Below are 22,977 nucleotides of genomic sequence, written 5' to 3' on the forward strand. Positions count from 1 at the left end.
GATACTCCAGGGCTGTGAGGGTAGGTGACTGCAACACACCCACAGTACAATCAATCTAGGTCACATGGCCACAGTCAGAGGGAGTATGGGTAACGTCACGTCAATATCAAGTGCCTAGAACATGGCTGGACGTGACCTCACAGGAAGTGAGAGCAATCTCAACCCCAGCATCAGATGACAAGGAGAGCTAGAGGATCTTTTAGTAATTAAAGGGAATTATGAAAATTCTAATCTCGTCACACCCGGCATTCACCGCACATTCTACCTCTCATCATTCATCGGGAAAGTGCACGGTGGATGCTGGGTGTGATGTGGGGGGAATCCCCGCCCACAGCCCAGCAGCCACCGTGGGGACCCCAGCCCTGAGTCACGCCTCACTTGTTGTGATGTCAGCGCGGGGTCACGTTATGCCACTGATGGCGCCGCTCACAGGCAGAATCTGCAACAGAAGGTAATTATAAAGACACTTATGGGCCCCGGGGGGATACATTGGGGGCATGATAAGTTGTGGCCAACCCCTTTAAGGCCTCATTCACATGTCCGTTTTGTATGTACGTGTTGTATCTGTTTTTTTTTCACGGATAGAACATCTATCCATTATAATCTATGCTGCTGTTCGCATGTCAGTGTGTGCAAAACATAGAGCCATGTCCGTATTTTTCAACAGCACGGATGAAAAGAGCCAATACAAGTCCGTGAAAAAAGCGTACAGCAGATGGACTGCATCCATGTGTAATCTGTGTTCTTTAGGTCTTTAACACTGAAAAAGGAAACACTTTGTAATGTATTTATCCATCCGTGAAAACCACTGATGGTAAAAACGGACATATGGACCATACATTGGTGACACTTATGACACCGGTACCAGTTTTTCACGTATGTGTTTAAACACTGACATGTGAATGAGGCCTAACAGTATCAAAAAAAGGTGTATTGCAGAGCGGGTAATTGGTGCTTATTCATATACAACACACATTAGGCATAAAATGGCCATCTCCTTTACTCTTAGTGCTGTACTTTACTTCCGTTAGATCTACAATGGTGAAGTGTTCAGTCACTGGAAGGGTGTGCAGGAATGAGGGGTAACGGATATGTCATGAATAAATTGTATCTTGCTCCCAGGGAGATTAATAAAATGATACACCAAACCGACTGATATAATTAAGGACCTGTTGGGTCAATTTGTTTTTCTCCTGAAATAAAGTATCTGGAGCATTTGTTCTTAGAAACTCAGTACAGTTCCTCTTATTCTTCCTGTAAATGTAATACATTAACAACCATTTCCTCAATCAATTGGGTGTGTTCCTATAACCCCTGACTCTGTGCTGAATGTCCTGCATCAGGTGGTGTAGGGACACGTCATATTGACAAAGAATTTAATGGCACCCAGTTGTTTTACTACATATCCAATATTGAGGAGAGCTGACCTGTCTACCTAATTACAGACACTGTCCTGAGTGCTAAGGAAGCATGTCCGAGATGGCTATCAATCACACCGCAGAAATCCTAAGCCCAAAGCTGAGATTTCAGTAAATTGTCCGGATGATGCTGACCTGCGATATGACTGCACGTTCCATGTGGTCGGTTCCTATTCAAGCTGGTCTCTAGCTTATAAATACTAGTACAGCGGCATTGCTTGAAATATTGATCAGCACAATACTTCTCCAGTGTGGAGCTGTCCCGGCAGACAAATATTCACAGCCTAAAAGTCCTTTAGTCTGCTGTTATGTACATGGAGAGCAGTCTTTACAGTGCCCCTTTTCTTTATCTGAAAGTAGCTGGACTAGTGTTAATCCATAATCCTAATAAAATGTACTTGAATTTTTTTTTTTTTTTTTATCTTCCAGATATGCGTTTAATGCAAGGAGATGAAATTTGTTTGAGATATAAAGGTGACCTTGCACCTTTATGGAAAGGAATTGGACATGTGATCAAGGTGCCTGACAGTATCCTTTCAAAGCATTAATAAGTGATTTCTAAACCTATTATCCTAAAACGAAATATTCTAAAAAGAGACCCACCAAAGACTAAAATATAAAAAAGAGAGTTTAATAATTTTGTTCCAGGGTGGCATATGATTGACGCCTTAGCTTGTGCTGGAAAACTGCTAAGTCTCATGCCAACACTTCCCGTTCTGATTTGTGAGTTACCTTGGAGATCTTGCATAAATCGAATTTGGTTCACAGTATGAATATGGCAATAACAAAATGTAGTATTCCGACTGTAGGACACGCCTTCTTATAAGACGCACATCCAATTTAGACAGTACAAAATAATTCTTTTCCTGCTAATTCAAACTTCCCTGACAATGAAAAGTGGAGGGGTCAATATTGGGGTTGATTTGCGACTGTTTGACAGCTTTACTACATGTGAAGAATGTGTAAGAAATAGATATTCCTCGCATGTAATAAAGCTGTCAAACAGTTGCAAATCAAGCACACGGGAGCGATTCAAACACATCCCCGAGCAGCTGTAAATACTCGGAGCTCGGCCCGAGCATACTCGTCGAAAGGGTTAATAGAATATACTCCCTCAACACTAGTCAATATCACTAATTTTAATGCACTAGTAAAGAACTGGGAAGAAATCGATCTATTGTTATTGTTTCTATGCAGCATCTGTATTAAACAGATATACCTTTACAGAACACACATTATATACACTTTCTACAGAACACACATGTATGTCACTGAAGCCCCAGTCACACTAAGCGAGATCGCTGCTGAGTCACAAGTTTTGTGACGCAACAGTGATCTCGCTACTTTTGACACTTAGCAGCGACCAGGCCCCTGCTGTGAGATCGCTGGTCGTGTTGGAATGGTCTGGACATTTCTTTGATCGTTGAGGTCCCGCTGGGTAGCATGCATCGGTGTGTTTGACACCTTACCAACGACCTTGTTAACGACCCAGACACAGAAACTCATAGGCGTGCATCGTTATACAGATCGTTACGGGTCGTAGCATCGTTGCTGCGTCGTTGGGAAGATCTGACTGTTTGACATCTCACCAGCGACCACATAGCGACGCAGCAATGATCCCTGACAGGTCGTATCGTTGTCTGGATATCTGTAGCGTCGCTTAGTGTGACAGGGCCTTGACACACATCCAGTACACACCCTCTTCTACATCATCAATACACACAACTCAGCTGCACCATTCAGTTCACTACATAATAAAAACGCAAACTTTGCTACATCAAAACACAGGTAAACTGCAACATTCTCAGCTACATCAAAACGCACGCACTCCGGTGTATACATGGTTTGAAGTTCCTTCCTGTCATACGACTGATCACATGACCTAAAAGTCAGCTACTCTCAAAGTGCAGCATCCATCCAGGTCCTGTTAGCTTTCTTTCCTGCACTACACCAATCCAGATAAATCAGTGTGGGGCTGGAGGAGACAGAGCAGTGCTCCTGATCAGGAAGCTGCCTCCAGATATTAGACACGCACACTTCTTAGCAAGATTTTTTTTCCTTACTATAAAGTGTGTCTGAGGCCGCGTGCACACGTTGAGTATTTGGTGAGTTTTCTTAACTAATATTTGTAGGCCAAAACCAGGAGAAGGTGAGCTGAAAAAATACTGAAGTGGTGACGTGTTTCTATTATACTTTTCCTGATTGTTCCACTCCTGATTTTACTTACAAATAGTGATGTAAAATACTGACCAAATACTCAACATGTGCACGTGGCCTTAGTTTGTTTTTTGTGGTGCCATATTCTGAGAGCTAAAAGTTTTACAATTTTTCATCAGTGGAGCTGTAGGACTACCTATTTTTGCATGACAAACAGTAGTTTTCATTGGTGCCATTTTGTAGTACATGCAACCTTTTGATAATTTATTACCCTTTTGGGGAGGTAAAATGAACAAAAATAATTCTTAACTTATTTTATATTTTCTTAACACTGTTTCCACTTGGGTTTAATTGACAAATTAGCTTTATTTCGAAAGTAAGGTTTTACATGACTGTATCGACCTGCATAAGTCACCATATTTTAATGCCCATAACTTTTTCTCATTAGTCCTAGTTTTGTGATTGATTTTTTGCTGGACAAGATGTAGTTTATTTTCTGGTACCACTTGAGTTCAAGTGTCTGTTTGATCAGTCGTTTTTGTTTTTTTTCAGTCGGTATTAACCCCTTTCTGGCCTGGGGCGTATTAGTAAGCCCCAGGCCATCACCCCCGGTTCAGTGAGGCCTCCGGCGCTGAGCCCGCACTGAACCAGGCACATGTCAGCTGTACAGATCAGCTGATATGTGCCCGCAACAGCCTTGGGTAGAATAGCGATCCACCCGCGGCTGTTAACCAGTTAAATGCCGCTGTCCATCTCTGACAGCGGCATTTAACAGCGCCGCGATGGATGCGCGTCAATTACCCCGCCCATCGGTGACCCAGTCACGTGATCGCGGGTCATCGATGGGTGGGCATGGCAACCCGGGGTCTGCAGCAGACTCCTGCGGTTGTCATGTAAAGATCGCTATGAGCACCACCTAGTGGTCGGCGCTCATAGCACAGGAGCATTTCTGCTACATAGAGGTGATCTGTTCATCACCTCTATGTAGCAGAGGCGATCAGACAGTTGCTTCTAGTTTCCTATGGAGACTATTGAATCGTGTGTATATAAAAAAAAAAAAAAAAAAGTTTTTAAAAGTTGAAATCACCCCCCTTTGCCCCATTCAAAATAAAATAATAAAAAATAAACCTCACATACACATATTTGTCATCGCCGCGTTCAGAATCACCTAATCTATCAATATAAAAAAAGAATTAATCCGTTCGGTAAACGGCGTAACGATAAGAAAAATTCCAAACGCCAGAATTACGTTATTTTGGTCGACGCAACAGTGCAATAAAATGCAATAAGGGGGCGATCAAATCATCGTATCTACCCCAACATAGTATCAATAAAAACGTCAGCCCGGCGCGCAAAAAATAAGCCCTCACCCGGCCCCAGATCCCGAAAAATGGAGATGCTACGGGTCTCGGAAAATGGCGCCATTTTTTTTTTATTTTTAGCAAACTGGTTTTTTTTTTGTTTGTTTTTTTCACCACTTAAATAAAAAAGAACCTATACATGTTTGGTGTCTACGAACTCGTAATGACCCGGAGAATAATAATGGCAGGTCAGTTTTAGCATCCAGTGAACGTGAAAAGAAAAAAAAACTGTGAAATTGCATTTTTTTTTTGCAATTTCACCGCACTTGGAATTTTTTTCCCGTTTTCCAGTACATGATATGGTAAAACTAGTAATGGCGTTTAAAAGTACAACTCGTCCCGCAAAAAATAAGCCCTCACACGGCCATATTGACCAAAAAATAAAAACACTATGGCTCTGGGAACAAGGGGAGCAAAAAACGAAAATGCAAAAAAACAGAAAAATCCCAAGGTCACATAGGTGTTAATAAAATAAAGTAAATCAGCAATTTATATTTTGATTTAATATGAAGTTTACAGTGCAATATAATTGGCATGTTACATTTTATTTCTCGGGTTAATATGATTACAGTGGTACCCAATATATTTAGCCTTGTTATTGTAATGTTTTACTAGATTTGCACAAGAAAATGTTTCTTTTTAGTTACAAGTGCTTCTCACTAAATTAGAATATCATCAAAAAATGTATTTATTTCAGTTTTTCAATACAAAAAGTTAAACTCCTATATTATATGATCATTACAAACAGAATGATCTATTTCAAGTGTTTATTTCTGTTAATGTTGATTATCTCAGTAAATTAGAATACTTTATAACTGCTTGAAAAATGGTTTTAAAATCCTAAATGTTGGCCTACTGAAATGTATGTTCAGTAAATGCACTCAGTACTTGGTCGGGGCTCCTTTTGCATCAATTACTGCATCAATGCGGCGTGGCATGGAGGCGATCAGCCTGTGGCCCTGCTGAGGTGTTATGGAAGCCCAGGTTGCTTTGATAGCAGCCTTCAGATCGTCTGCATTGTTGGGTCTGGTGTCTCTCATCTTCCTCTTGACAATACCCCATAGAAATCTATGGCCAATCAAGCACAGTGATACTGTTGTTTTTAAACCAGGTATTGGTACTTTTGGCAGTGTGGACAGGTGCCAAGACCAGCTGGAGAATGAAATTTCCATCTCCAAAAAGCTTGTCGGCAGAGGGAAGCATGAAGTGCTCTAAAATTTCTTGGTAGACTGCTGCGCTGACTTGGGTCTTGATAAAACACAGTGGACCTACACCAGCAGATGACATGGCTCCCAAACCATCACTGATTGTGGAAACTTCACACTAGACCTCAAGCAGCTTGGATTGTGTGCCTCTTCTCTCTTCCTTCAGACTCTGGGACCTTGATTTCCAAATGAAATGCAAATTTTGCTTTCATCTGAAAACACCACCTTGGACCACTGAGCAACAGTCCAGGTCTTTTTCTCCTTGGCCCTGGTAAGACGCTTCTGGTGTTCTCTATTGGTCATGAGGACACAAGGAATGCGACACTTGTAGCCCATGTCATGAACACGTCTGTGTGATGGCTCTTGAAGCAATGACTCCAGCAGCAGTCCACTCCTTGTGAATCTCTCCCAAAGTTTTGAATGGCCTTTTCTTAACAATCCATTCAAGGCTGCTTTTATCCTGGTTGCTTGTGCACCTTTTTCTACCGCACTTTTTCCTTCCACTCAACTTTCCATTAATATGCTTGAATACAGCACTCTGAACAGCCAGCTTCTTTAGCAATGACTTTTTGTGGCTTACCGTCAATGACTGCCTTCTGGACATCTGTCAAGTCAGCAGTCTTTCCCATGATTGTGGAGCCTACTAAAACAAGTTAAGGGACCTTTTTAAACGTTTAGGAAGCCTTTGCATGTGTTTTTTGTTAATTATTCTAATTTACTGAGCTAATGACTTTTGTGTTTTCATTAGCTGTAATCCATAATCAACATTAACAGAAATATACACTTGAAATAGATCACTCTGTAATGAATCTATATAATGAGTTTCACTTACTCTGTCGCCTCATTGGGGAACACAGGACCATGGTGTTATGCTGCTGTCCACTAGGAGGCGACACTATGCATAATCTGAAAAAGATTAACCGTGGCTCCTCCTCTGCAGTATACACCCCTGGACGGCGTCAGCCTTCTCCAGTTTTTGCTTAGTGTCGCATAAGGAGGCACACCTAAAACTTTTACTCCGTTTTCTCCGACGGGATTACAGATGAAGAAAAGCGGGTCTCCTGCGAGACTTCCTCTGCCCCCTATTATGGGGTGCACAGTTGAAGTTGAGATGGCTATTCCCCATGTCGCTGGTTCGAAGTCGAGACCCCCCCTCCTTCCCCAATTCCTTTTGGTTTCTGGGTTGAGGTCGAGGCGAGGATAAAGGCCCCTGATGCCTCGGCTATGAACGCTAACCAGCAAAGGGAGAGCTCGACTCGGGGACATGACGACCCGGGCACATCCACGTCTAGGTCAGGACGCTAGCGGACCCACAGGTCACGCTCATCTGCGTCATCCCATAGCACACGATCATCCCTTTCTAGGGAGAGATACCGTAATTCCAGGTCATTTAGACCGTCCCCTACCAGGGACAGACAACGCAGCGATCCCCCGACCAGAGAAGGCCTCCCCCCCCACCAGCAGGAGACTCCTTAGCGATACACAGGATTTGGAAGACATCTGTGATTCAGACTCTGACAAGGAAGCTGAAGGGTCCCTGATCCCAATCCCCCCTAGCAATACAGCGCTAGTTGAGGACGTAATCTCGCCCATCCATCGGGTGCTGGACATTTCTGATCCGCCCCCGGAGGCACCAGAACATTTCCTTTGAAGGAGCTCTGAAGCCACCTAAGATCTTTGGCACCCAGAGTTTAAATCTATCCTTAAATCGCAAATATCTGGAGGCGCGGTACCCCTTCCCACAGGAGGTCACCAAGAAATGGACAGATCCACCCAAAGGGGATCCCCCAGTCTCTAGGCTAGCACCACAGTCACTCCTTTCACTGCCAGGTAGCTCAACCCTCAGGGATGCAGCAGACCGGTAGGTGGAACGCTAGGCTCGTTCAGTCTTCGAGGCTGCAGGGGCCTCCCTGGCTCCCGCGTTCGCTTCAGTTTGGGCTGCCAAGGCCATCCTGGCTTAGCCCCAAAAATTTACAAGCTGGCCTCCAAGCATCTGCTCCTGAGCTGTCGGACCAAGCGGTTAAAATAGCAGTTGTAGCAGATTACATGCTTCATGCAGCTCTGCATTCCGCAAGGGGTGCAGCGGGGATAGCATCAAACACCATCACAATTCGGCGTATCCTCTGGCTGCGGGAATGGAAACAGACGCAGCCTCAAGGAAGTCCCTCCCGCACCTCCCGTACCTCAGTGGTCGACTTTTTGGCGAACAGTTGGACATGATGATATCCAACGCCACCGGGGGTATGAGTACTCTCTCCCCCAACTGAAACCCAAACGCACTTACAGGAAGCGTAACCAAACTCAATTCCGATCCCTTAGAACTCTTCGGACTGGTCCGTCTCGCGTCCAGCACAAAATAGCAACCGCTCCCCACTCAGGGATTACTCGCGGTCGATGCAAACGTCGGACAAGACCTGGCAGTCAAAAGCAGGCCAGTCAAAGTCCAAAGGAGGAAAATCTCAGATTTCCTCCTCATCAGGACTCACGGACTCCGGAAGACACCCCACCCGTAGGCGGCCGACTTTTGCTCTTTCATAAAGTCTGGCTGCCTATTACAGAAGACAGGTGGGTCAGGGAACTAGTGTCTTCGGGATACAAGATAATTTCACTTCCAACCCACCAAACACTTTTTCTGTCTGTTCCCCCAAAGCCGCCAGCCAAGGCTCGTGCCTTCCGCCAAGCGGTCTCCTCGCATCTTCAAGCAAGAGTCATAGTACCGGTCCCCGCGGCCGAGCGCTTCCGAGGGTTCGACTACAATCTATTCGTAGTCCCCAAGAAACGCGGCGTACGGCCCATATTGGACCTAAAACAGCTTAACAAATATGTACGGGTACCTCACTTCCGCATGGAGTCCCTTTGGTCCGTCATTGCGTCCATGGAGAAGGGAGAATTTCTCGCCTCCATAGACATACAAGACGCATACTTGCATATACCAATTGCACCCACCCATCTGAGATTTCTCAGGTTCGCAATCCACCAGGACCACTACCAGTTCGTGGCTCTCCCTTTCGGACTCGCCACGGCTCCCAGAGGGTTTACTAAAGTCATGGCAGACACCATGGATGTCCTGCACTCCAGAGGTATAGTAGTCGTTCCATACCTGGACAATCTTATCAAGGTTCCTACTTTCAAGCACTATGAACTCAGCATCTCAATCACAATCGACACCGAGTCGCCTGGGCTGGTTAGTCAACCTACAAAGGTCATCACCAACCCCGAGTCGGTCTCTGACCTTCCTGGGAATGCTATTCAACACCTTCAGGGGTCTAGTGCTCCTTCCCAAGTACAAGGCACTGCCTCTCCGTCTAGGAGTTCGCACCCTCCTCAGCAAACCCCCTCGATCTCTTCGGTTTGCCATGAGAGTCATCGACAGGATGATGGCAATAGAAGCGGTCCCATTTGCCCAGCTGCACCTCAGGCCTCTCCAACTACCCATCCTCAAGTCGTGGGACAGGAACCCCTTTTTCTCTCGACAAGGAGTTCCAGCTGACGTCGTCAACCAAGAAGTCCCTGCTCTGGTGGCTCAAGCCAACCTCACTAACAAAGGGGAAATCCTTTCTCACGGGTCAATGGAAGGTCCTGACCACCGACGCGAGCCTGACGGGTTGGGGTGCGGTGCACTTACACCACAGAGCACAGTGCAAGTGGTCCCCAGCGGAAGCGACCATGCCCATCAACATCTTGGAAATTCGTGCCATCCTCCTGGCGTTGAGAGCCTACCATCACTTACTGGCAGCCTCTCACATCAGAGTACAGTCAGATAATGCCACGGCTGTGGCATATGTGAGTCACCAAGGGTGGACCCGCAGTGCCCAGGCGATGCGAGAAGTGACACATATTCTCCACTGGGCGGAAGACACAGGTTTGGTTCTCTCTGCGGTCCACATTCTGGGTGTGGACAACTGGAAAGCAGACTTCCTCAGCTGGCAAGCAATGGGTTCGGGAGAGCGGTCTCTCCATCCCGAAGTTTTTCACCAGATCTGCCATCGCTGGGGGACTCCGGACGTGGACCTAATGGCATCCCACTTCAATACCAAGGTCTCCAACTTCATGGCCAGAACACATGACCCGCGGGCGCTAGGAGCAGACTCCCTGGTTCAGGATTGGACCCAGTTCCAGCTCATGTACATTTTTTTACACATCTCCCCCTGATATCCAGAGTGGTGAGGAAGATCAAGCAAGAGGGAGTTCCAACCATCCTAATCGCACCAGACTGGCCCAGACGTACATGGTACGCCGACATCGTACAGCTCACAGCAGACGTCCTCTGGTGTCTCCCCGACCGCCCGGATCTTCGGTCACAAGGCCCGTTCTACTACCAGAACTCAGGGGCCCTCAATTTGACGGCGTGGCCATTGAGACTTGCGTTCTAACCCAGTCAGGGTTCTCGCCGCACGTCATTGCAACCATGATAAGAGCATGGAAGCCAACATCTAAGATTTATTACCGTACCTGGAAAGCCTTCTTTACCTGGTGCGAATCTCGTGGCCAGACCCCATTCCCTTATTCCCTCCCCAGGGTACTTGGGTTTCTCCAATCGGGTCTGGAGGCCAGACTGTCTCTGGCCTCCCTTAAGAGCCAGGTGTCAGCTCTCTGTGCTTTTTTCAGAAGTGCGTTGCTAACAAGCCGCAAGTAAGGACATTTCTTCAGAGGGTTTCCCGATTGGTTCCCCCCTACAGACGACCACTAGAAACGTGGGACCTCAACCTGGTGCTGACAACATTGCAGGAAACACCTTTGAACCCCTTAGTGAAGTCCCACTCCACCTTCTATCCCAGAAAGTGGTTTTCCTAGTGGCAATCGCCTCGCTACGCAGGGTGTCTGAACTGACAGCACTCTCCTGCAGGCGGCCCTTCCTGGCTTTTTTTTTACCAGGACAAGATAGTTCTCTGTAGGTCCCATCCTTCCTTCTGAAGGTTGTGTCCAACTTCCACCTCAATGAGGAAATTTCACTGCCATTCCTCTGTCCGATCCCGGTTCATAGAGTGCAGAAGGCTGTGCATACGCTTGACCTTGTCAGGGCATTGCCTATCTATGTGTCTAGGACTGCGCCCTTCCGGAAGTCTGTTTCTCTCTTCCTTCTACTGGAAGGCGGCCGCAAGGGTCTGCCAGCTTCCAAAGCTACCCTTGCCAGGTGGATCAAATCCACCATACAAGAGGCCTACCGCCTCAAAAATTCTCCTCTTCCAGCACGAATTACGGCACACTCTACACGTGCGGTAGGGGCCTCCTGGGCCATTCGGCACAACAAGTGTGTAAGGCAACCCCCTGGACTAGTCTACACACGTTTACCAAACACTACACAGTTCATACCCAGTCCTCAGCAGACGCGAGCCTGGGTAGATGGGTTCTGCAGGCGACGGTGCCCCAAATGTAGGGGCCTGTCTACACAATTTTCGTCCATTGCTTCCCACTCAGGGACTGCTTTGGGACGTCCCATGGTCCTGTGTCCCCCCAATGAGGCGACAGAGTAAAGGAGATTTTTGTGTACTCACCGTAAAATGTTTCTCTTAGCCTCTAATTGGGGGACACAGCTCCCACCCTGTTGCCCTTTCCGGGCCGTTGTTATCTTGAGTTCTCATATTGTCTTTGTTTGAGCTCGTACATAGTTGCCTTCTTATAGGCATGATTGTTATCCATGTTACGTTCCTCCTACTGCTTTTGCACAAAACTGGAGTAGGCTGACGCCGTCCAGGGGTGTATACTGCAGAGGAGGATCCACTGTTAATCTTTTTCAGATTATGCATAGTGTCGCGTCCTAGTGGACAGCAGCATAACACCATGGTCCTGTGTCCCCCAATTAGAGGCTAAGACAAAGAGATTTTACGGTGAGTACACAAAAATCTCCTTTTTTGTATTGAACTGAAATAAATTAACTTTTTGATGATATTCTGAATTAGTGAGAGAACTTTTATTTTAAGATCCCTAATCTGTAATTTTCCCACGTAAATAGCTGTACGAAAGCATGAAAGCTTGTTTTTTTGTTTAACAAGCTTAGTTTTTGTAGCTACCATTTTGGAATACTATGATTTTTTAATCACTCCTTATTTAATTTCTTGTAAGGCAATATAAACAAAAATAGCTTTTCTGTTTCATCTCACAGCATTCATCATGCGCGATAAATGACAATGTCGTTTTTAGAGTTCAGCCATTATGAACCAAGTACCAACCAAGTAATATTTTTTGAACTAGAAGAATCACCGGACCATAAGACACACCTAGGTTTTAGAGGAGGAAAGTAAAAAATTAAATTGAAGAAAAAAAGTGGTCATGATGCACTATTATGGGGAGGGGGGGGGGATGTGCTGCGGACACGGTTATAGGAGTAATGTCCCTCAATTCTGAACTAATATCCCCCATCCTGGTATACGTGGTATATATGCCCTCATCCTGCTATATATGGCACCCCCATCCCTATCCTGGTATATATGGAACCTCCCCATCCTGGTATACATGACCCCCTCACGCAGCATGCATAAAAATAATAAAGGATTCGACTCACCTTCCCTCTGCTCCAGCGGCGTTCTATTCTGATGCCAACAGCTGACATCAGCTTGTAAGCAGTACATGACTTCACACGCGGAGGTCAGCTGCCGGAATATTCACTGCTCTCCATGCCCATGGGAGTGGAGAGGAGTGAATATTCATGCTCTTTAATAGCGGGCACAGTGTTAGCCGCAGCTGCTTGTCGATCACGTGTGACCGCTACTAAAGAGCATGAATATTCACTTCTCCCCAGGCCCATGGAAGTGGAAAATAGTGAATATTAATGCTCTTTGGTAGCGGGTAACAGTGTGCCCGCTATTAAAGAGCATGCTCCACACACCCATAGTCCCTCCCACCGCCAGCTTCAGTGCATAGAGGTGTGTAGCAGTGAATATTCATTTTAACAGCGGGTACAGTGTTATCTGCAGCAGGCGGCTCCTACCTCTGTGACCCGCTTCTTCACCACTGCCGCTCCCCCCTCACCATCCACAGCCAGACAACCGTCCACAACCGTACACCCGGACTATAAGATGCACTCCTCACTCTCCTCCAAAATTTTGGAGGAAAAAAGTGCATCTTACAGTCTGAAAACTACGGTATTTGTTTTTGCGGGGGTTTGCATTTGCTTCTTTCCACGGAAAAAAACATTTTTGTTTTCTTTAAAACTGGAAAAAAAATTTTTTTTAATTTTTTTTTTAAGGTACTTGACCATGCGATCTTTTGATAATTTATAGTACTTTACTACTTATGTAGTGCATTGCCTAGCCTTTCAGACACACAGGCCATTGATAGGCATTCTTGTTGCTATACCAATCATTAGTTTCAGAGCCAGGAGCAGAGGTTATGTATGAGTTATATACAGTTATATGAAAAAGTTTGGGCACCCCTATTAATCTTAAGCTTAATGTTTTATAAAAAATTGGTGTTTTTGCAACAGCTATTTCAGTTTGATATATGTAATAACTGTTGGACACAGTAATGTTTCTGCCTTGAAATGAGGTTTATTGTACTAACAGAAAATGTGCAATCTGCATTCAAACAAAATTTGACAGGTGCATAAGTATGGGCACCTCACCAGAAAAGTGACATTAATATTTAGTAGATCCTCCTTTTGCAAAAATAACAGCCTCTAGTCGCTTCCTGTAGCTTTTAATGAGTTCCTGGATCCTGGATGAAGGTATTTTTGACCATTCCTCTTTACAAAAAAATTCCAGTTCAGTTAAGTTTGATGGTCGCCGAGCATGGACAGCCCTCTTCAAATGATCCCACAGATGTTCAATGATATTCAGGTCTGGGATGGCCATTCCAGAACATTGTAATTGTTCCTCTGCATGAATGCCTGAGTAGATTTGGAGCAGTGTTTTGGATCATTGTCTTGGATCATTGTCTTGCTGAAAGATCCATCCCCTGCGTAACTTCAACTTTATCACTGATTCTTGAACATTGTCAAGAATCTGCTGATACTGAGTGGAATCCATGTGTCCCTCAACTTTAACAAGATTCCCGGTGCCAGCATTGGCCACACAGCCCCAAAGCATGATGGAACCTCCACCAAATTTTACTGTGGGTAGCAAGTGTTTTTCTTGGAATGCTGTGTTTTTTTGCCGCCATGCATAACTCCTTTTTGTATGACCAAACAACTCAATCTTGGTTTCATCAGTCCACAGGACCTTCTTCCAAAAAGAAATTGGCTTCTCCAAATGTGCTTTTGCATACCTCAGACGACTGTTTGTGGCGTGCTTGCAGAAACGGCTTCTTTCACATCACTCTCCCATACAGCTTCTCCTTGTGCAAAGTGCGTTGTATAGTTGACCGATGCACAGTGACACCATCTGCAGCAAGTTGATGCTGCAGCTCTCTGGAGGTGGTCTGAGGATTGTCCTTGACTGGTCTCACCATTCTTCTTCTCTGCCTTTCTGATGGTTTTTCTTGGCCTGCCACTTCTGGCCTTAACAAGAACTGTCCCTGTGTTCTTCCATTTCCTTACTATGTTCCTCACAGTGGAAACTGACAGGTTAAATCTCTGAGACAGCTTTTTGTATCCTTCCCCTGAACAACTATGTTGAATAAGCTTTGTTTTCAGATCATTTGACAGTTGTTTTGAGGAGCCCATGATGCCACTCTTCAGAGGAGATTCACACAGGAGAACAACTTGCAAGTGGCCACTTTAAGTAGCTTTTCTCATGATTGCATACACCTGGCTATGAAGTTCAAAGCTCAATGAGGTTACAAAACCCAATAAAGTGCTTTAGTAAGTCAGTAAAAAGTAGGTAGGAGTATTTAAAACAAGAAAATAAGGGTGCCCATACTTATGCACCTGTCAAATTTTGTTTGAATGCAGATTGCACATTTTCTGTTAGTACAATAAACCTCATTTCAAGGCAGAAACATTACTGTGTCCAACAGTTATTACATATATCAAACTGAAATAGCTGTTGCAAAAACACCAATTTTTATAAAACATTAAGCTTAAGATTAATAGGGGTGCCCAAACTTTTTCATATAACTGTACATACCCCCGGCCAGTATTGTATTGAGCCTCACTACATACATGTGTATGACTTATCGGTTTTCACTGGACAACCCCTTTAAGGGCTCTTTCACACGTCAGTATTTCCGGTACATGTGGTGACAGTTTCCACACGTGTCGGAGACACTGACACACGTAATCCCAAGTTAATGTGTCTACGCACATGTCATTGTGTTTCCATGGACCGTGTTTTCTTGTGATCCACACGTAGACATGTCTGTTTTTGGCTGGCAGCACGGATCACACGGACCCATGCAAGTCAATGGTTCCGCGTAAGCACGTACTGCACACGGATGCCATCCATGTGACACGTACTGGCGCTTGGGAATCAGCGGTACTGTTAGCGCCCTCATCATTGTCCCTTGCCGCCACTGCGATCAGCACCAGCAGGGAATAATGATGAGTAGTAGTCTCCACCTGTAAAAATAAGAATAAATTTAAATCCATTTACTCACCTGTCCTAAGTGACCCCCACTGTAATCCATGCGACCGCTCAGCAGAGGAGCCAGGGAGGATGACTCCTGCAGCGAGCGGGCCCCGGAGCTGCGCTCAGCAAGCTGTGTCCTGTCACTCACTGAGCTCAAATCTGGGGCCCGTTCGCTGGAGTGAGTCATTCATCCTGGCTCCTCTGCTGAGCAGTCGCATGGATTACAGCGGGGGACACTTAGGACAGGTGAGTATATGTATTTTTTTATTTTATTCTTATTTTTGCAGGTGGAGACATCGGGAGCAGACTACTACGCTCATCATTATCCCCTGCTGGTGCTAGCGCCGGCAGGGAACAATGAGGAGGACAGCGTTCAGCACCCGGCGCTTGGGAACAGTGCTAACTGTACCGCTGATTCGCAAATTCTGGTACGGATATTTCCGATACTGTTTTTTCCGTTACCGGAAATATCTGGACGTGTGAAACCAGCCTAACAGTGTATAACAGCTTTCTCCTCTTGCGGGATGACACATGCACAACTCCCTTTTCATCCCGGAGCCATTGTACTACAGTGGGTTGCTGTAAGCTGCTTGCAATTCAGACTTTGTTTATCCCTATCCTGCAATTGGCTATCATCATATCTCTGCATTAGTAAGATTTTAAAACATTTTCTCCTTTTTTAGTGGACCGTTAAGGACACTTTTTTTTTCTGGATGGTCTCAATTAGCACCTTACTGACATTGGATGAACTGGTACATCCAATATCAGCTGTCTGTGTATCGCAGATTCAGAAACTGAGCCTGCACTATATATAGCAGACGGCAGCTGTGTTACACAGATTGTAATGTAGGGGGTAAAGTTTCTCCTTGTGGAGCGTGACATGCCAGGTCTGGTACGCCTGTATGGGGAGACTTAAACACCTTAACTTAAACCTTAAGTCTCCTCATACTGGCGTACCAGACCTGGCATGTCACTCTCCACAAGGAGAAGCCTTACCACATAGATCCCAGTCTTAGCCTCTCAGCTAGCCAAATCAGATCTCATACTTTGTACTGACAAGGGGCAATACCCTGAAACATAATGTCTACAAATTGAGATTCTGATTTGGCTTTTATAAGAAGTCCTATTTCAAGGCTCACCTAAAGGTTCGATAATGATTGGAAAAGGATTGTTGCTTTCAATAGGTGGCACTAGAGTTCTAGTCCTCTTCCTCTCTGAAGAGGCAATTTGCACACAGATGGCATACGCATGTAACAGCAGTTACTGGGGCTGAACTCCAATCACGGCTGTTAAATCTTTGGCGGCATTTAGGGCACGCGATCAGAGTGTGTTATTCCATGTGCCCACTTGCCTCCCAGAATGTGATTAGTAGTAGCCATGACAGCTGTGTCCATGCTGAAGGCTCTTGTGCCTGCTACGTTCTTAGACCTGTGGATTCCAGGGGATTGGAAAGTAAAATTAAAAGAAATGTTTGTTTTTAAACATATATTTCTATATTTCTTTTAATTTTTAAATCTATTTAAATTCAAACCATCCTCTTTTTTTAAATATAAAAACATACATTTGGATAGATTGAAGTTTAACTGACACTATCAAACAATGAAGTTAGTTTGGTATTTCCATAATCTTAAATGAAGAATCAGGTTTCCAGTTCATTTTTACTGTGGAATGAACTGCGTAAAAATGTCAGAATTTTGTGGGGGTTTCCATTTCACAGCACTTAGAATACTTTTTTCCTGTTTTCAGTACATTGTAAATATCACTCAATACTGCCTCTTGTCCCGCCAAAAACAAGACTTCATACGGCTATGTAGACTGGAAAATAAAAAGTTATGGCTCTTAGAAGAAAACAAATGCACAGAAACAGAAAATCGCCCTATTGGGGCTATTAGATGTTAACGCTCACATTTCACAGCACTTTTAGTAATGGGAGTTGAAGTGGGTAATGTTCCCTGGGCTACTTGTACAGTGAATAAACTTGGTCTTTGTCTTAAGTTTTTCATTCTGCATTTTCTCTTCCTCATACACTGTATTGTCAATATGATTTCCACAATGGAATTTGCCTAATATGATCCTGACTTTTTAGGAAGAAAAAATACCACAAGCATCGAGCTTAGTCAGGCCCATTCAAAAATGAAATGCAATGGACTAGGTGCGATATAATAAAGTCTAATGTGGTAAAATTCCCCACTGTGCACATTGCACCTCTAGATAAAACGGTTGTAAGGCTTAACACAACTTTTTAGATTATGGTGATGAAATTGCCATAGAGCTGAGAAGCAGTGTTGGTGCTCCAGTGGAAGTGACTCACAATTTCCAAGTGGATTTTGTATGGAAATCAACTTCATTTGACAGGTATGTAATCAGCATTTACACTTCTTCGCAGCTGTAAGTAGTATTTATTGTAAGTATTGCATGAAACCTTACCTTGCCAGTATCCAGAATCCTTATGTGAAGTTTTTCTGCTCCAAGGGAGTTTTCTTTGTCTCGCCAAAAGCCAAGAAACTGCTGAGCTGTGATGCCACAATCTGAAAGGTCCTTGATGGATTGCAGTGACGTGTCCTTTTTTTTGCCTCTACTTCTTTAACCCCTTAATAATGCATTTTTACAATGGTCCTTAAGGGCACTTATGCCTCAGTTCTGTGAAAATGCGTCGCTGAGGCATAAGTAAATAGTGCTGCCCAGCGGCGGCGATTGCCGCGGATGTCAGCTGTATGCAGTACTGCTGTGTATGAGATCAGTGATCAAAGTGAAAATCACACATATCCCACAGAAGGACTTAGTGAAAAAGTAAAAAAAAAAACAGAAAAATTTGCACACAAATCACTAAAATCCGTTTCTCCACTCAAAACGCAGCGTTTGTGATAAAACAAAAATAAACAAAAAAAACTTGCACATAATTGGTATCGCCGTGTCCAGAACGACCCGCTGTAAAAAAAAAGTAAACAAACACGCCAAAAATGACGCTTTTTCATCATACTGACTCAAAAAAAGTGAATAAAAAACGATCAAAAAGTCGTGTATATATAGAGATAGATAGATAGATATATCTATATATATTATATTTTACACCAAACCATCCCGTAAAAAAAAGCCATAATATTGTTCATTTGGCAAAAAAAAAAAGTTACAGCTCTCACAATATAATGATCAAATCAAATTCTTTTTTGTAAAATTCTGTTTTTAGTCTGTAAAAATAGCAAAGCATAAAAAAAAATGTGGTATCGCTGTAATCGTACCAACCCGATGAACAAATCGGTCTTAGCACTTTTATCGCACGGTGTGCGGCGCAAAAAAATAACTGAATTGCTGGTTTTTGTTCATTCTGTGTCTGAAAAATCTGAATAAAAAGCGATCAAAAATTATGTGCCTCAGAATTGTACCAAAAAAATATGCCATCATACAGTGCTGTTCACCAAAAAATAAAAGTTATAGCTCTCAGAATATGGCAACGAAAATAACTACTTTTTATAAAAATAGAAAAGCATTTTTACTGTGTGATAGCAGCAAAACCTAAAAAAAAACATAAAAATCTGGTATCGCTATAATCGCACCGACCTGAAGAATAAATCCGCCTTATCACTTATACTGCATAGTGAACTGCATAAAAATAAGGACTATTCTTGTACTTCTGTCTATTTCTTCATTCTGCCTCCAAAAAAATCAGAATAAGGCTTCCCTCACGTTTATCCTGCACTCTCCGCAGAACGCTTACTTTGGGGTTTCCGTGTAAAATCACCAAAACCCTAATTCTGACAAAAAAATCCAGATGGAGCCACTCGCTTATGAGGCCGATGGAGTCCCTTTGGACTGGTCTCTGTTCCGGCGGCGTACCATCATTTTAGGCTTTTTTTTTTTTTTTTTTTTTAGCGCACAAGTGTGGACGACCACAGATCTGTGTGCGCCTAAAAAGATGGAGACCACCAGAGCAGACGTCAAACAGACTCCATCTGCCTCTCTGTGGTGGGTAGTTCCATTTGGGGTTTCGTCTGAATCGCATTTTTGTGGGATTTGCATGGAAACTCCAACGTAAGCGCTCAGCGCAGACTGGCGATCCAGTCTTATTCTGGAAGCAATCAAAAATTATGTACCCCAAAATGTTACCAATAAAACCCCTAATTTATCCCACACAAAATTTCAAGCCCGTCATCTGTCACTGGAACTATAGGAGGGTCCCACGTTACTGGTAGAACACACTCTAGAAAAGCAACGTGGCTCCCGCCCCCTCAGATAAAATCAATTGAATTCTGCGCCCTCAAATCCAAATGCCCCACTTGTGTCTAAACTGCAGTAAGCGGCCACATGTTTGCCATTATTGTAGTGGGGAGAGCACTTAACAATTTACGGGGTATGTGTCACCATGAGAAATGTATGGGGGCACTACACTTTATGGAGGCACAATGTATGGGCGCTAAACTGAGATATTTGGAATTCTGCAGAATAAAGCCTGGCGTAGATGTTACATAATAGTCACTGCAGCAGTAGATGAATTCATTGAGTTGTGTAATTTATACAGTGGGGTCACTTTTAGGGTTTTTCTGCTGTTCTGGCACCTTTGGGGCTCAGCAAATGTCACCAACAAACTATTCTACCAAAATCTGTGCTCCAAAAGCCAAATAGTGCTCCTTTCTTCTCAGCCCTGATGTGTGGAGTAACAATAATTTGACATGTGGGGCATCACGTTTGGGAGAAATAGCCTAACAAATTATGGGGTCCGTTTTCTTCTATTATCCATTGTAAAAATTACAAATTTGGGGATGAAACTACATTTTCTTGAAAAAAAAAAAAAAAAATGAAAATTTTCAATAGGACTACCTAATGTTATCAAATTCTGTTTAGTACCTGTGGGTTCAAAAATGCTCACTATACCCCTGGATAAAATCCTTAAGGGGTGTAGTTTCCAAAATGGGGTAACTTTTTGGGGTTTGGGGTCCATTTTCTCTTGTTACCCTTGTGAAAAGAAAAAATTGGGGATAAAATTACATTTTTGTGGGAAAAAAAAATTGATTTCTTAATTTCACGGCTCTACGTTATAAACTTCTGTGAAGCACCTGGCGGTTCAAGATGCTCACCACACATCTAGTGAAGTTCCCTGAGGGGCCCAGTTTCCAAAATGTGGTCACTTGTGGGGGGTTTCCACTGTTTAGGCACATCAAGGGCTCCTTAAACACGACATGGCGTCTGCTAATTATTCAAGCAAATTTTAGATTCAAAAAGTCAAATTGCGCTCCTTTCCAAGCCCTGCTGTGCGCCCAAACAGTAGTTTTCCCCCACACATGGGGTAACGGCATGCTCAGGAGAAATTGCACAACACACTTTGTGGTCCTTTTTTTCTCTTTTTACCCATGTGAAAATAAAAGAGTCTGAAGTAAACATTTTGTGAAAAAAGTTAAATGTTAATTTTTTACTTCCACCTTGCTTCAGTTCCTGTGAAGCAGCTGAAGGGTTAATAATAAACTTGAATGTGGTTTTGAACACATTGAGGGGTGCTGTTTTTAGAATGGTGTCACTTTCAGGCATTTTCTGTCATGTGGGCTCCTCAAGTCACTTCAAATGTGTTGTGGTCCCAAAAAAAAAAAAAAAGAAAAGGTTTTGTAAATTTTGTTAAAAGAAATAAGAAATCATTGGTCAACTTTTAACCCTTATAACTTCCTAACAAATAATAAAAAAAATTGTTTAAAAAATTGTGCTGATGTGAAGTAGACATGTGGGAAATGTTTATTAACTATTGTGTGTGACATATCTCTGTGATTTAAGGGCATAAAAATTCAAAGTTTAAAAATTTCCACCGACTTTCCGTTTTTTTTTTTTTTCACAATCGCAAGTGATATCGAAGAAATTTTACCACTATCATGAAGTACAACATGTCCCGAAAAACAATCTCCAAATCGGTGGGATCTGTTGAGGCGTTCCAGAGTTATTACCTCATAAAGCGACACTGGTCAGAATTGTAAAATTTGGCCTGGTCATTAAGTACATAATTTGGCACCGTCTGCAAGGGGTTAAAATGCTTGTTTTCCAACAGACCACTTTTTTTTTTCTTTTTTTTTTTTTTATTCTTACAATTTAAAAACGTTTACCTGTTAAAGTTACAAAAATGTGGTTGGAAACTACCCTGATTTGTCCTTTTGTGAATGAAGACCTGATTTTGGCATTAAGAATTGATTTGGCACATATTTTACCAAACAAATGACACAGCCGTTTTTGATTTTTCATCCCTTTCGATCAAGAGCAATTTTTCTTTTTTTTATATGCACATTGGCTGAATGAGGGCTTGGTTTTTGCAGGATAAGCTGAAGTTCTAAATGACACGATTCATTTTTTTATTGATGCCATTTTGGGGTACATGGGGTGTGTGACGACACAACTTCTAATGTTAATCAGCCAGGCGTCTAGATTTGTTAATCCATGAGGAATGCACTATTATCTTTGTGTTGACTTGTAAATGTGTTTCTGTGGCTGGTCAAGAAGGACATACGATTATTTATATAACTGATTGTTGTCTTCTCTTGGGTCTGTGAACAATGATGTTTGTTAATATGCTAATTACATATTCTACTAAAGCCAGCTGAAAGTTGATCTAAAGAGCCCCCTGCTATGCCAACTATGGAAATTGATTAGCTCAAACAATGAGACCTGAGTGAGCCCTGCACCTTTACCTCTGACCTGTGACTGACCTTAGCCACATATGTAAATCTAAAAAAAATTTTTTTTCTATCCTGCTGCAAAGCGATTTGAAACAGGGAATTGAAAGAGACTTGGCAATTAAAATCAAAGATGACACACTCGTCAGACCATCAGCTTGGTAGCATGGCTTTATCCAATGATAAACAGATTTGGATTCTACATGATTCCAGCCTAAGGGTATATGGTCCTCACTCAAAAGATACGGAACAATCAGAGAACCCATGGATATGTTTGGGGAGACCAGGTTGGGACGATGAAGTCACCTGGCCCCATGGATATGTTTGGGGTTGCCAGGTGGGACCCTCCGGTCGCCTGGAACCCATGGAGACATTTGGATAAGCCAGATTGGGACCAGTCTGTCATTTGGCCCCATGGAAACTCGGAGAGGCCAGGGTGGGACCCTCGGGTTTCCTGGCCTTGTATCTCGATGGACAGTCAGCTTCCTAAGCTGCTGCTACCTCCTCTCTGTGGGGGCCTGCTAAAAGCAGGGGAGCCACTGTTTGAGGTAGTTGGCCCTTGAAGTCCCAAAGTCGCAGCTGTTCTATTCTCATGTGAGCCAGCAGAAGGGTGAGACTGAGTAATGTTGTACCATCTTGGGTATTTGCTGGGACTGTTCTGTGTGTTTATTGTCCGCTTTTTGGTTCAATAAAGTATTGGCACACTGTTTTTCCCTCACCCTGTGTTGTCTTAGTATTAAGCCCACGGA

The 22,977-nt window shown here is 43.6% G+C and overlaps 1 protein-coding gene across 1 annotated transcript in view; it reads left to right on the plus strand.

The window, feature by feature from the left end:
• The window catches only part of UPF1 (UPF1 RNA helicase and ATPase), a 132,368-nt gene that overhangs the window by 81,037 nt on the left and 28,354 nt on the right, over positions 1-22,977 (plus strand). The window contains exons 8-9 of the mRNA XM_073685945.1: positions 1,848-1,946; positions 17,831-17,939. Coding sequence (XP_073542046.1) covers positions 1,848-1,946; positions 17,831-17,939 — 208 coding nt within the window. The remainder of the gene's footprint in view (positions 1-1,847; positions 1,947-17,830; positions 17,940-22,977) is intronic.

This window comes from Phyllobates terribilis, unplaced genomic scaffold, assembly GCF_046119375.1.
Source record: "Phyllobates terribilis strain yellow unplaced genomic scaffold, ASM4611937v1 Scaffold_1__5_contigs__length_1240528914, whole genome shotgun sequence".
Classification (NCBI taxonomy): domain Eukaryota; kingdom Metazoa; phylum Chordata; class Amphibia; order Anura; family Dendrobatidae; genus Phyllobates; species Phyllobates terribilis.